This window comes from Phyllobates terribilis, unplaced genomic scaffold (assembly GCF_046119375.1).
Source record: "Phyllobates terribilis strain yellow unplaced genomic scaffold, ASM4611937v1 Scaffold_1__5_contigs__length_1240528914, whole genome shotgun sequence".
Classification (NCBI taxonomy): Eukaryota; Metazoa; Chordata; class Amphibia; order Anura; family Dendrobatidae; genus Phyllobates; species Phyllobates terribilis.
In genome coordinates, this window is record NW_027362761.1 from 277,225,432 (window position 1) to 277,237,893 (window position 12,462).

Genomic DNA, 12,462 nt, shown 5'->3' on the forward strand with positions numbered 1-12,462 from the left:
GACCTGTCATTGGCTACAGCAGAACAAAGTGAAGGTTCTGGAATGGTCATCAGTCTCCTGACCTCAATATCATTGATCCACTCTGGGGAGATCTCAAGAGCGCAGTTGATGCCAGACAGCCCAGGAATTTACAGGAACTGAAGGCTTTTTGCCAAGAAGAATGGGCAGCTTTACCATCTGAGAAATTAAAGAACCTCATCCAAAACTACCACAAAAGACTTCAAGCTGTCATTGATGCTAGAGGGGGCAATACACGGTATTAAGAACTGGGGTATGTGAACTTTTGATCAGAGTCATTTGGATGTTTTTGGTTGTCATTAAGATTTAAAAAGAGAAAACACAGTAGCTGACAATAAATGGCTTCACCCAACTAATAACCATGAGTGGAGAAAAAGTATTTTTGTTATCATTCATATTCTCTGAAACAAGGCCAAGAAAGGAAAAATTCTGCCGGGGTATGTAAACTTTTGAGCACAACTGTATAACTATGGTCGTCTCTACACCACTTTCTTTTCCCCTGTGTTTAGCATATATGATGGGAGAGTTCTCAACATATATACTAGATATGTTCATAGAGCTAATAGGTCAAAAGAAGTGTCTTTTTGGTTTCTGGCTGGCTGGCATATGTTAGTATGTCATAAAAACAAGGAAGTCTACAGGTTATGAATGCCACTGTTTGGCATTAGTCATTGCCATCCATTTAATAAATACTTGATGGGCTTTTAAATAGCTGTCCACATTACATTACAGGTTGAACTTGGTGGAATCGTGTCTTCTTTCAACCTTAAAAATATGAAATATGAAATGACAGATCTGTTAAACACATGCTATTATAGCGTATGGGCGATAGATCCATTAAACAGATGCCTAACAATGTTATCTGTCACCCATAGGCTTTAATGGCATCAGTTAAACGAATCTTTCATGAAAAGGTCAGGACATGTCCATTAAATGGATCCCATATTAATCTATGGGTGACAGATGTCATTGTTATCCATCACAGACTTCCATTTACCATATATAGCAAGTACATCAGAAATGTTTCCTGGAGTATACATTAAATTGAGGTAATAAAACTTGGTATGAACAAAGCCTTAGGAATCTATTGTTTGAATTCTAAATAGTGATAAAATACCATTGCATGTGGTTTTATAGCTAATTTTAGATCTATAAATATTAAACTACACTACAGTGTGACTGTTTTTGTAACCATTCAGAACCTTACAAACGGTTAGAACATTTGTAGTTTACTAGACAAACAGACACAGATCGATAAGAACATTTGTAGTTTACTAGACTGACTGATAGATATAAATAGATAGATAGAAAAATAAAAGCAGCACTTTTCATGCAAAAGTGGGTGTGAAGCCCCCAGATTTATCACCGAAATCTCTTGTATACAAATCCAATAAATGGGGGTAGGACTTCAAAGTCGCATTTGCTTATTCAAGGGGTGTAAAAAAAAAAAGACACCGCCAGAAGAAGTTAACGTGAAACACGTGTTGGGGTTTGTATCTCACCCCCCAGGATGTTCCAACTCCCCTTTCATCATTGGTACTTATTCCATGTTCTCTTTTGCAATATACAAAGTCTTTGTCCCTTGGCTTACAATATGGTTGCTATCTATTGCATTGTGACATTATCACTTGATTTTTTATTCTAACCTGTGATTTTTTTAGAATATATCCTTCAATATTGTCTTCACATTTTGGCATTATTATACACAGCAGCTTGCTGCAAATTGTGGTCTATCTATATGTTCTGGAGTTTTGCATGCATTTGCATCCTTTATCATTGAGTTGGCCTTTGGGTGAGTGGGGTTCTTTGTTCCACACTCCCATTTTTTTCTTATTTTGTTTTTATTTTACTGTTTTTAATATATTTCAATAAAGATTATTATAAATAAATAAAGATTATTATAAAGAAATACAAGAGCGCAATAGTGTCTTTTACACGTTAAAGGGTATTGATAAGTAGAACCATTCACCTTGCATGGTTGTGTGAGACACAACACTTATAGAGCCTGAATACCAGATACAGCAGCTTCCAAGAAAACAGTTGATTTAAATAGCAGGATAGGAAGTATTTCTGCGTTCTCCAGAATACAACACAAATATTGGTAATAGAATTGTAGGTTTATTGTCAACGCGTTTCAGAGTCCACTGACTTCTTCCATGTATTTATGGTTGCTCTGAAGATTATTATTATGATTTGTTTTTTTTTTGCTTCCATTGTGTTTGGATTTGCATACGTAGCGCCATATTGAAGTTGAGATTTAACTGGAATGGTTTGAAGGTGCCACGTCACAGGGCACCTGAGGTAATGGAACGGGAGAACCCCTCAATAAGTGACCCCATTTTACAAACTACATGTCTCCATGAATTCATCTAAGGGTGCAGTGATCATTGGGCAGTGAAGAAAAAATAATTACATTTTTATCACAAAAATGTTGTTTTAGCCCCAGACTTTACATTTTCACAAAGAAAAATGGGCAAAAATGGCACCAAAATTTGTCCCACAATTTCTGATGAATGTGGCAATACCTTATATGTGCCTTTACAGTACTGCTTAGCCACACAGCGAGACCCAGGAGTGACCGAGTGCTCTTTGACTCTTGAAGAACAAATTATCGTAGAGCCAGGAGAACAGAATCCCCATCAAGTGACTTAATTTTCGATATTACACCCCTCTGGGAATTTAACTAAAGGTATAGTGATGATTTTTATCTCATGGGTGTTTTCAGAAACAAGCACCAGTGGATGTTGCTGAGTGAAAATTACAAATCTGCCATTGTAGTGCCCATACATTGCAGTGCCCCGTATGTTGTAGTGCCCAATACATTGTAGTGCCCATATATTGCAGTGCACATACATTGTGCCCAACTTCTATAGACACGCACCCCGTAAATTAAGTGGGCTACAGAAATGGCAAACAAGTCGACGCTAAATGTGGTTTAGGCACACTGTGGGGCATTTGGATTTGGGAGGAGCCATAACACTTTTCCAGTGCCATTGTGCTATCAGTAACGTGGAAGCCCCTATATTTCCATTGACGGATAATGGACCTGAGTGGGGGCTTTTTTGTAAAAAGCTTTTATTGGTAACATTTGTTGAAGCTTTTATTGGGAACGTTTTACATAACATTTTGGATCACATTTATCCTGTGCTCTATGCTGAGCACTTACATCGGGGTTTCTATCTAAATCTCTTAATGATGTGATTAATGACAGGGGATCCATTCTCTCGGGGGAATGGATCCCCGAGGGATCTATTCACTATAATGAGGCAGCAGAGTTACTCTGGACTCTGTCTGGCCTCTGTTTAATGGGGCACAAAACTGTGGCCACCTACGCATTTATGCACGCTTTAAAAGATGGTTACCCCTGGATCATAGGCCAAACAACATTAATAATGTCTACATCTGCCTCATTATAGGGAATCTTATAGGGTAAAATCTTTACCCTCACAAAACCCTCCCCTTATAAATAATTCAGAGGTTGAACCTGTACATATAGATGTACATGGACATCCGAGTAAATTTTACCCGTTACATCATAAAGGCTCCCATATTGAAACATTTCAACAACGCATCCTAAAAGATATTCGGTCCTTTGAGCATTTGAAAATTAGGGATAATTTGAGTCCCGGTGAGAGACGAGCTGTCACTTCACTTAGGGACAACCAAAATTTTAGCCGCCATTTTCCCTTTTTATTATCATCATTCTTACATCTGTAATACGTCACAATACATAACATTTTATTTTTGTGTTTTTATACTAATATTGTATTTTTCAATATTTTTCATCAAATATGTATTGCTATATTCCACAACTTATCTAATGTGTTTTTGATTTTTGAACTCATGTGATTGTTGTCCATGTGCGACCATTAGAAGTACATGTATACTGGCACATGAAGGGTTCTTTTGAACCCATGATTAACAAATTAGCCTGTGAACCAATCGTTGTGAAACTAATTAGTATGTCAACCAATCATTGTGAACTGTAACGGGTCCGGGTGGTGGAACCTCTGTGCCGCGGTGCAAGGGGGGACCCAGATGATACTCTGGGGATGACCTTGTAGAGTGCAGGTGGCTCCCACGGGTCAGATAGCTGGGACTGACCGGAGTAGCGGGTGGACACAACAGGTAGGTAGCAGTCTCTGGGTGAGCAGGCGGGTGGTCACGGGAAGTGACGGAAGAGCAGGTAAGAGTCTCTTGGCAGGCAGGCAGGTGATCACGGCAAGTGACGGCTGAGCGGGTAAGAGTCTCTTGGCTGGCAGGCAGGTGGTCATGGCAAGTGACGGCTGAGCGGGTAAGAGTCTCTTGGCTGGCAGGCAGGTGGTCACGGCAAGTGACGGCGGGGCCTCCAGGTAGGCTAGCAGGCGGGTAGCAGGTGAGCGTTCCCAGGTGAGCGGGTAATAGTCTCTTGGCTGGCAGGCAGGTGGTCACGGCAAGTGACGGTGGAGCCTCCAGGTATGCTAGCAGGCGGGTAGCAGGTGAGCGCTCCCAGGTGAGCGGGCTAGCAGGTACGGCAGGTAGCAGGCAGGTAACTGGCAGATGCTTCCTGTTCCGCAGGTGGACTTGCCCATAGACAGACTGGCGGATGCAGGAGACAGACTGTCGGGCTGAAGAGAAGACAAGCAGGCAGACAGGACTGGTAGTCAGGCTGGCAACGGGACCTGAGGGCTGAAGCAGAGGTGAGTATGCTTTGCAACCACTTTGCTCGGGCACCTCCAGTTTGGAGGAGGTGCCTTAAATATGGGAGGTCCTCCGGCAATTGGTCGGGGACTCCTTAGGAGCGCTGGAGGACACCGCGCCCGGAGCAGGAATGTGAGAGGGACGGCGTCTCTGCCTAGCAGGGGGCAGAGACGCCGATGCTACAGTACCCCCCTTTAGGCCCCCCCTTTTTTAGGCCAGAGAGAAATTTCTCAAGGAGAAGTGGGGCGTTGATGTTCTCCCTGGGTTCCCAAGTTCTTTCCTCAGGACCAAACCCCTTCCAATCCACCAGAAAAAAAGTTCTCCCTCTTACCCTCTTGGTGGCCAGAATACTCTCTACCTCAAAGACGTCCTCAGCAGAAACCGGAGCAGGAGGAGTACCTGGATTGTTGGAAAAAATGTTAAGGCCAACAGGTTTGAGGAGGGATACGTGGAAAGAGTTGGGAATGCATAGGGTGGCCGGGAGTTTTAATTTGTAGGCTACAGGGTTAATTTGCCTGAGGACTTCGAAGGGTCCGATGAATCGAGGGCCCAACTTGTAGGAGGGTACTTTGAGCCGCACATGTTAGGAGGAGAGCCAAACCTTGTCTCCTGGACGGAATTGAGGCGGATCCAGACGTCTCTTATCAGCATATCTCTTCATCCGCTCGGAGGACTGAAGAAGAGCGGACCTAGTACTCTCCCAAATGGTAGAAAATTCGCTGACAAGAGTCTCCGCGGCAGGGTTGTCCACAGAAGGGGAGACGGGAACCGGAATCCGGGGATGTTGGCCACAGACTATAAAGAACGGGGATTTGGAAGAGGATTCGCTCTCATGGTTATTGTAAGAGAACTCGGCCCATGGTAGGAGATCCACCCAATCGGAATGGTGGGCATTAACGAAGTGCCGGAGGTAGCTAGTAAGAATCTGATTGATCCGCTCCACTTGACCATTGGACTGTGGGTGGTAAGAGGAGGAGAAATCCAGGGTGGCATCTAGCAGCTTACATGTGGCTCTCCAGAAGCGTGAGGTGAACTGAACCCCACGATCCGACACGATGTGGAGGGGTAGGCCATGGAGACGGAAGATGTGACGGATAAAGTCTTTAGCCAGCTCGGGTGCAGATGGGAGACCAGGCATGGGCCATCTTAGAAAAGCGGTCAGCGACCACCCAAATGACCGTACACCCGGCAGAAACAGGAAGATCGGTGATAAAGTCCATTGCTATGTGCTGCCATGGAGCAGCAGGTACGGGAAGGGGCAGGAGATGGCCGGCTGGTAGATGTCTGGGAACTTTGTTGCGGGCACAAGAAGAACAGGCCGTGACGAAGTCTACAACATCCTTACGCAGGGTAGGCCACTAGTAATGCCGGGTAATGAGCAGGAAGGTCTTCTTTTGGCCAGCATGGCCAGCTAGTTTAGAAGAATGACCCCAGTGAAGAACCTTCTCACGATCAGGAACTGCTACAAACGTTTTTCCGGGTGGAAGACGAGTCAGATCCAAGGGGGCCACATTCATCACCTTGGAGGGGTCGATGATGTGCATAGGCTCCTCCTCTTGATCGGAGGACAGTAAGGATCGGGACAAGGCATCAGCTTTGACATTCTTGTCCGCCGGGCGGAAATGTAGGATGAAGTCGAAGCGGGCAAAAAACAACGACCATCGGGCCTGACGCGGATTAAGTCTCAGGGCATTTTGGAGATATGCCAGATTTTTGTAATCCGTGTAGATGATCACCGGGTATAGAGCCCCTTCAAGCAGATAGCGCCACTCCTCCAGTGCCAATTTGACGGCTAGCAATTCGCGGTCTCCTATGGAGTAGTTGCGCTCAGAAGAGGAGAAGATTTTGGAGAAGAAGCCGCAGGTTACCATTCTCCCGGAAGAAGATTTTTGGGTGAGTACCGCTCCGGCTCCGGAGGAGGAGGCATCAACCTCCAGGTAGAATTGTTTATTGCAGTCCGGATGGTGCAGGACTGGGGCAGAGGCGAAGGCTTGCTTTAAGGAAAGAAAGGCTTCCTCGGCTTCGGGCGGCCATACCTTGGGATTTGCCCCCTTACGGGTGAGCGCAGATATGGGAGCAGTCCGAGACGAGAAGTGTGGGATGAAGAGACGATAGTAATTGGCGAAGCCCAGAAATCGCTGTATCGCCTTCAACCCCTCTGGACGGGGCCACTTTAGGACAGCAGAGAGCTTCTCGGGATCCATTCGCAGGCCTGTCCGGGAGATAACATAGCCCAAGAATGGAAGGGAGGTCTGTTCGAAGAGGCACTTCTCGTATTTGGCATAAAGGTGGTTCTGCCTGAGCCTAAGCAGGACCTGACGAACATCCCTCCGGTGTGCGGGCAAATCCGGCGAGAAGACCAAGATATCGTCCAGATATACCACCACGCAGGAGTAAAGGAGGTCACGGAAGATGTCGTTGACCAGTTCTTGGAAGACGGCGGGAGCATTGCAGAGACCGAAGGGCATCACACGGTACTCATAGTGACCGTCCCGGGTATTGAATGCTGTCTTCCACTCGTCTCCTTGACGGATACGGACCAAGTTATATGCACCACGTAGATCTAGTTTGGAGAAGATCCTGGCACCTTTGAGGCGATCAAACAACTCGGAGATGAGCGGCAGGGGGTATTTGTTTTTTACCATAATCTGATTAAGTCCTCTATAATCAATACAGGGACGAAGCGAGCCATCTTTCTTTTTGACAAAGAAGAATCCGGCCCCAGCCGGGGAGGTAGATTTTTGGATAAACCCCTTAGCCAGATTCTCTTCAATGTACTCAGACATGGCCCGGGTTTCAGCCGCTGACAACGGATAAATACGCCCACGGGGTGGAGTGGCGCCAGGTACCAGGATGATCGGGCATTCATATGGCCTATGGGGTGGCAACGTGTCTGCTTCCTTTTTACCGAAGACATCCGCATAGGGCCAGTAAGGAGCCGGAAGACCGGGTAAATTAGCTGGAGTAGGCGGAGGGCGAGCTGGGCGGACCGGAACCAGACAGGTCTTATGGCAGTCTGGACCCCACCGGAGTACTTCACCGGATCGCCAGTTCAATACGGGTTCATGTGTCTGGAGCCAGGGTAGACCTAGCAACAGGGAGTGAGAGAGTCCGGACAGGACATGGAAAGAGATTTTCTCAGAGTGCAGCATTCCCACCTGCAAGGTTAAGGGTTCAGTGACGAGCAGGATGGTCACCGGAAGGAGTCTTCCATCCACGGAGGCAACAGACAATGGTTCAGCCAGGGGCTTGGTGGGAATACGGTATTTCTCTACCAGAGACTGGGAGATGAGGTTTCCAGCAGCTCCAGAGTCCAGGTGGGCAATTTCAAAGTGCCGATTCTCTCCCCAGGAGATAGAGACAGACAAGGTTAGAGATGGAGAGGATTTACTTTTGTCTAGGAGGACCTCTCTGAGAGGTCCTAGACACTGGAGTTTCCCGGCTTCTCCGGGCAGGAACGGATCAGGTGCTCCTTACTGCCACAGTAGAAACAGCTCCCCTCGGCTCGGCGTGACCTTTGGCGAGTTTTGACCATCTTGGTCTGGTCGATCTGCATGGGCTCGGGTGAGTGCGCCCGGGGAGTGACAGATGAGGAGACAGGTCTCTGGAAAGTAGGAGCAAGGCAGGGAAACCTCCTCTCATGGGTGGTCTCCTTCGTACGTTCCTGGAACCGGATATCAATCCGGGTAGCTAGAGTCACCCAGTCATCCAGGGTGGTTGGAACGTCCCGACCGGCAAGTTCGTCTTTAATCCGACCGGAAAGGCCCTCCCAGAAGACGGACACCAGGGCCTCGTTATCCCAGGCAAGCTCAGAAGAGAGGGTACGGAACCGTATGGCATATTGGCCCACGGTGAGACTCCCTTGGCGGAGACGTAGCAGAGAGGAGGCTGATGAGGCCTTTCATCCCGGTTCATCAAAGACTTTCCGGAAAGCAGTGAGGAAAGCCGGCAAGTTGGATACCAGGGGATCCCCTCTCTCCCACAGGGGATTTAGCCAGGCCAGTGCTTCCCCAGTGAGATGGGACATGATGAAGGCCACTTTGGCCCGGTCGGAGGTAAAATGATGTGCCAAGAGTTCAAAGTGAAGGGTGCACAGGTTAATGAAGCCTCGAGCCAAGGCGGGATCTCCACCAAAATGGGGCGGTGCAGAAAGCCGGGGACCAGGACCGGGTACCATGGTATTGATGGGCAGCGGCGCTGCCGAGGCGTGGGTCGTGCGACTGGAGGCAGGTCCCGAAGGAGCAGTCAGTGTGTCCAGGCGGGAGTTGACATTGCGCAGGTGATTCAGGATGGATTCCTGTTGGGATCTCTAACGGGAGACTTCATGGAATAAGTCAGAGAGCGAGGGAGCTTGAGTGCCACCGGGTTCCATGGCCCGAGCAAACTGTAACGGGTCCGGGTGGTGGAACCTTTGTGCCGCGGTGCAAGGGGGGACACAGATGATACTCTGGGGACGACCTTGTAGAGTGCAGGTGGCTCCCACGGGTCAGATAGCTGGGACTGACCGGAGTAGCGGGTGGACACAACAGGTAGGTAGCAGTCTCTGGGTGAGCAGGCGGGTGGTAACGGGAAGTGACGGAAGAGCAGGTAAGAGTCTCTTGGCAGGCAGGCAGGTGATCACGGCAAGTGACGGCTGAGCGGGTAAGAGTCTCTTGGCTGGCAGGCAGGTGGTCACGGCAAGTGACGGCTGAGCGGGTAAGAGTCTCTTGGCTGGCAGGCAGGTGGTCACGGCAAGTGACGGCGGGGCCTCCAGGTAGGCTAGCAGGCGGGTATCAGGTGAGCGCTCCCAGGTGAGCGGGTAAGAGTCTCTTGGCTGGCAGGCAGGTGGTCACGGCAAGTGACGGCGGAGCCTCCAGGTAGGCTAGCAGGCGGGTAGCAGGTGAGCGCTCCCAGGTGAGCGGGCTAGCAGGTACGGCATGTAGCAGGCAGGTAGACTTGCCCATAGACAGACTGGCGGATGCAGGAGACAGACTGTCGGGCTGAAGAGAAGACAAGCAGGCAGACAGGACTGGTAGTCAGGCTGGCAACGGGACCTGAGGGCTGAAGCAGAGGTGAGTATGCTTTGCAACAACTTTGCTCGGGCACCTCCAGTTTGGAGGAGGTGCCTTAAATATGGGATGTCCTCTGGCAATTGGCCGGGGACTCCTTAGGACGGCGTGCGCGGTCCCTTTAAGAGAGGGGGAGCGCGCGCGCGCCCTAAGCACAGTGCCCGGGAAGGAACGCGCGCCGGCAGCAGCGAAGGACGGAGTGCTGGAGGACGCCGCGCCCGGAGCAGGAAGGTGAGAGGGACGGCGTCTCTGCCTAGCAGGGGGCAGAGACGCCGATGCTACATGAAGTTTTGCCTATAAACGTTTTTCTTGTATCTATACCCTTGTACCACCTGATAAAGATAGTTTGGCTATCGAAACGCGTTGTGGAGAGAGCTTATTAAATGCTTTTATCCCTAATTCTGTTGTCCAGTGATCAATCCAGCGCTCCATAGACCGCTCTTGATCTCTTTATACACTGTAATACAATAGTGGCAGACATAGTACCCAGGCTGAAAATAATGTAATTGCTTTATGCTACTGTTCCCACAAAGATCTACGTATCCAATAATGTAATTTACACGTGACATGGCAATCAGAGGTAAAAAGGTAAAAACTGCAGCCTTGTTAGTTTAGAAGAAAATTAGTTGCAGATGGAATAGCGGGACCCTCTGACCTAAGGTAGGATGATATGTCTGTGCAAGGCACATCTAAGACTGACTGCACTGTATACATTTTATTAGAGTGTTATGTATGTTTATATACAGATTTATGAGATAATAGATAGATAGACTGCACATTCCAACTTGAAGAAAGAAATTTGTCTCTTGACAAGTTTTAGTTTTGAGAAACCTTTGTAATTGTTTATACGTTTCCATATTTTATCTTCCTTCTATAGACAAATCCGTCCAAATTTGACTATGCAGAAGATCTGACTACGCTTACCAGTCTGAACGAATCCAGTGTAATCCACACTCTATGGCAGCGCTACCAGTCTCAGCTGATTCACACCTATGCCGGACCAAACCTGATAGTACTTAAACCAAACGGACCCGTCGCAAACTTTTCTACAAAGGTTGAATAATTTTATTATTGCCTGTTCTTCAGTGCAGTAACTGACAGGGTTCCCTGATACTTTCCACCATGGTCAGTAGTTTATCTTCCATATCTCCAGATGTGAGAGTCTCAGATACATTTCCACACATATGTCTGAATTGCAGCCACTCTTTATATACTTTTGTAACTTTTTGTGATATTGCTGACAGTACATTTAGTGGGCCTTTAAACTTTTGCTTCTAGAGGACATTATTTTGCATGCACTATATCCAATATATTAAATCGTGTAATATATTATTGTAGTGGTCTGCAGAATAACAGGTTATTATAAAGCTTGCAGTCTATGAATGCATGCAAATGGCTGTATTGCAGCTCTGTTTTGCAATTACTGTGCCTTCATATGACTCTGATTTTGTACCTAGAAATCTAAAACTGACTGTGGCATGCCCATTGGGATACCGAATGTATAGAGGAATACCTTCACACATGGTACCCAATAAAGTACGGTACAGCAGGACATGGAAGCTGCACAGCATCGATGCATTGTCACAGACGTGTTCTATCATGCTTATGAGGCTTTTCTTTGTAATAGGAAAAATAAAATTCCAACTGCAAATGCAGTTTTCTCTGAGTACACTAGGTGGCAGCACACATCTATGTATTTAAAATGAAGAATACACTACAACATAGCGCTATGAGGTCTAGATGTAAATTCATTTATATTTGCTGTTAGCAGCTTGTACAATTCAGCATTGGCAATTTTGTAATCCTACTAGTGGTTTCTGACTTGATTATAGGGTTTGTCAGCTCAGGAAAACACACACATTCCACACAGCTGGCTATTTGAAAAGTTTATGAATAGTTACATTATTCTCTTTGTACTATCTGCCCCGACGGCAGGTTACTGTGCCAAGGGATAGTTCAGATTGCTTAACTGCAAAGGTATCATTCAACTCAATGTCAGCCCAGTACATAGTGTATCACAGGCACACTAAGTACATTAGCTTTTTTTTCCACTAGGTTTTTAAAGGGAAAAAGGACGGTATGCCACCTCACATCTGCGCAGTGGCTCAGAAAGCCTATTGGAACATGCTAACCCAGCGCCAGGATCAAACAATTGTGCCCTTGGGCAGAAGTAGTGCAGGCAAAACAACTGGCTGTCAGATGGCATTGGAATACCTTGTGGATGCTGCTGGGAGCGTGGACAACAGAGTAACAGGTAGGGTCACTAATACTATTCACATATGTTTTTATTACATTCATATTTTTATTTTCACCATTGATGAGCCTATACTAATATATAAGGGAATTACACGAGAGTTCTCTATTTAGGGCACATAGACGTCTCTGAAAGGGGCCTTCAGCTCAGGACAGGTAGCCACTCTGGCAGACTTGAGCAGCCTACAGTTAAAGTAGCTGTCATGTAATATTACATTTTCCCTGTGTCTTTTTGTATTCATAGGAATGGTCATTCTATCAGCCTGTCTACACCTGACGCCAATCAGCCAACGAACAAGCAAAACGCTAGTTCGTCAGGTGAAACAATTTTTAAATAGATTTAAAAATGATCATTCTCAACAGCACATCGTCATGTGTAAGGAGAACCTGTGCTGCTTAGAACTATGACATTCTATGCACACAGAATGATTTGTGTGCAATAGAAATGTGGTCAGTCTGTTTA

The 12,462-nt window shown here is 46.9% G+C and overlaps 1 protein-coding gene across 3 annotated transcripts in view; it reads left to right on the forward strand.

The window, feature by feature from the left end:
* The window catches only part of MYO18B (myosin XVIIIB), a 1,187,635-nt gene that overhangs the window by 104,000 nt on the left and 1,071,173 nt on the right, over positions 1-12,462 (forward strand). For all 3 annotated transcript variants that reach the window (XM_073672938.1, XM_073672946.1, XM_073672953.1), the window contains 2 exons: positions 10,624-10,800; positions 11,802-12,000. In XM_073672938.1, coding sequence (XP_073529039.1) covers positions 10,624-10,800; positions 11,802-12,000 — 376 coding nt within the window. The remainder of the gene's footprint in view (positions 1-10,623; positions 10,801-11,801; positions 12,001-12,462) is intronic.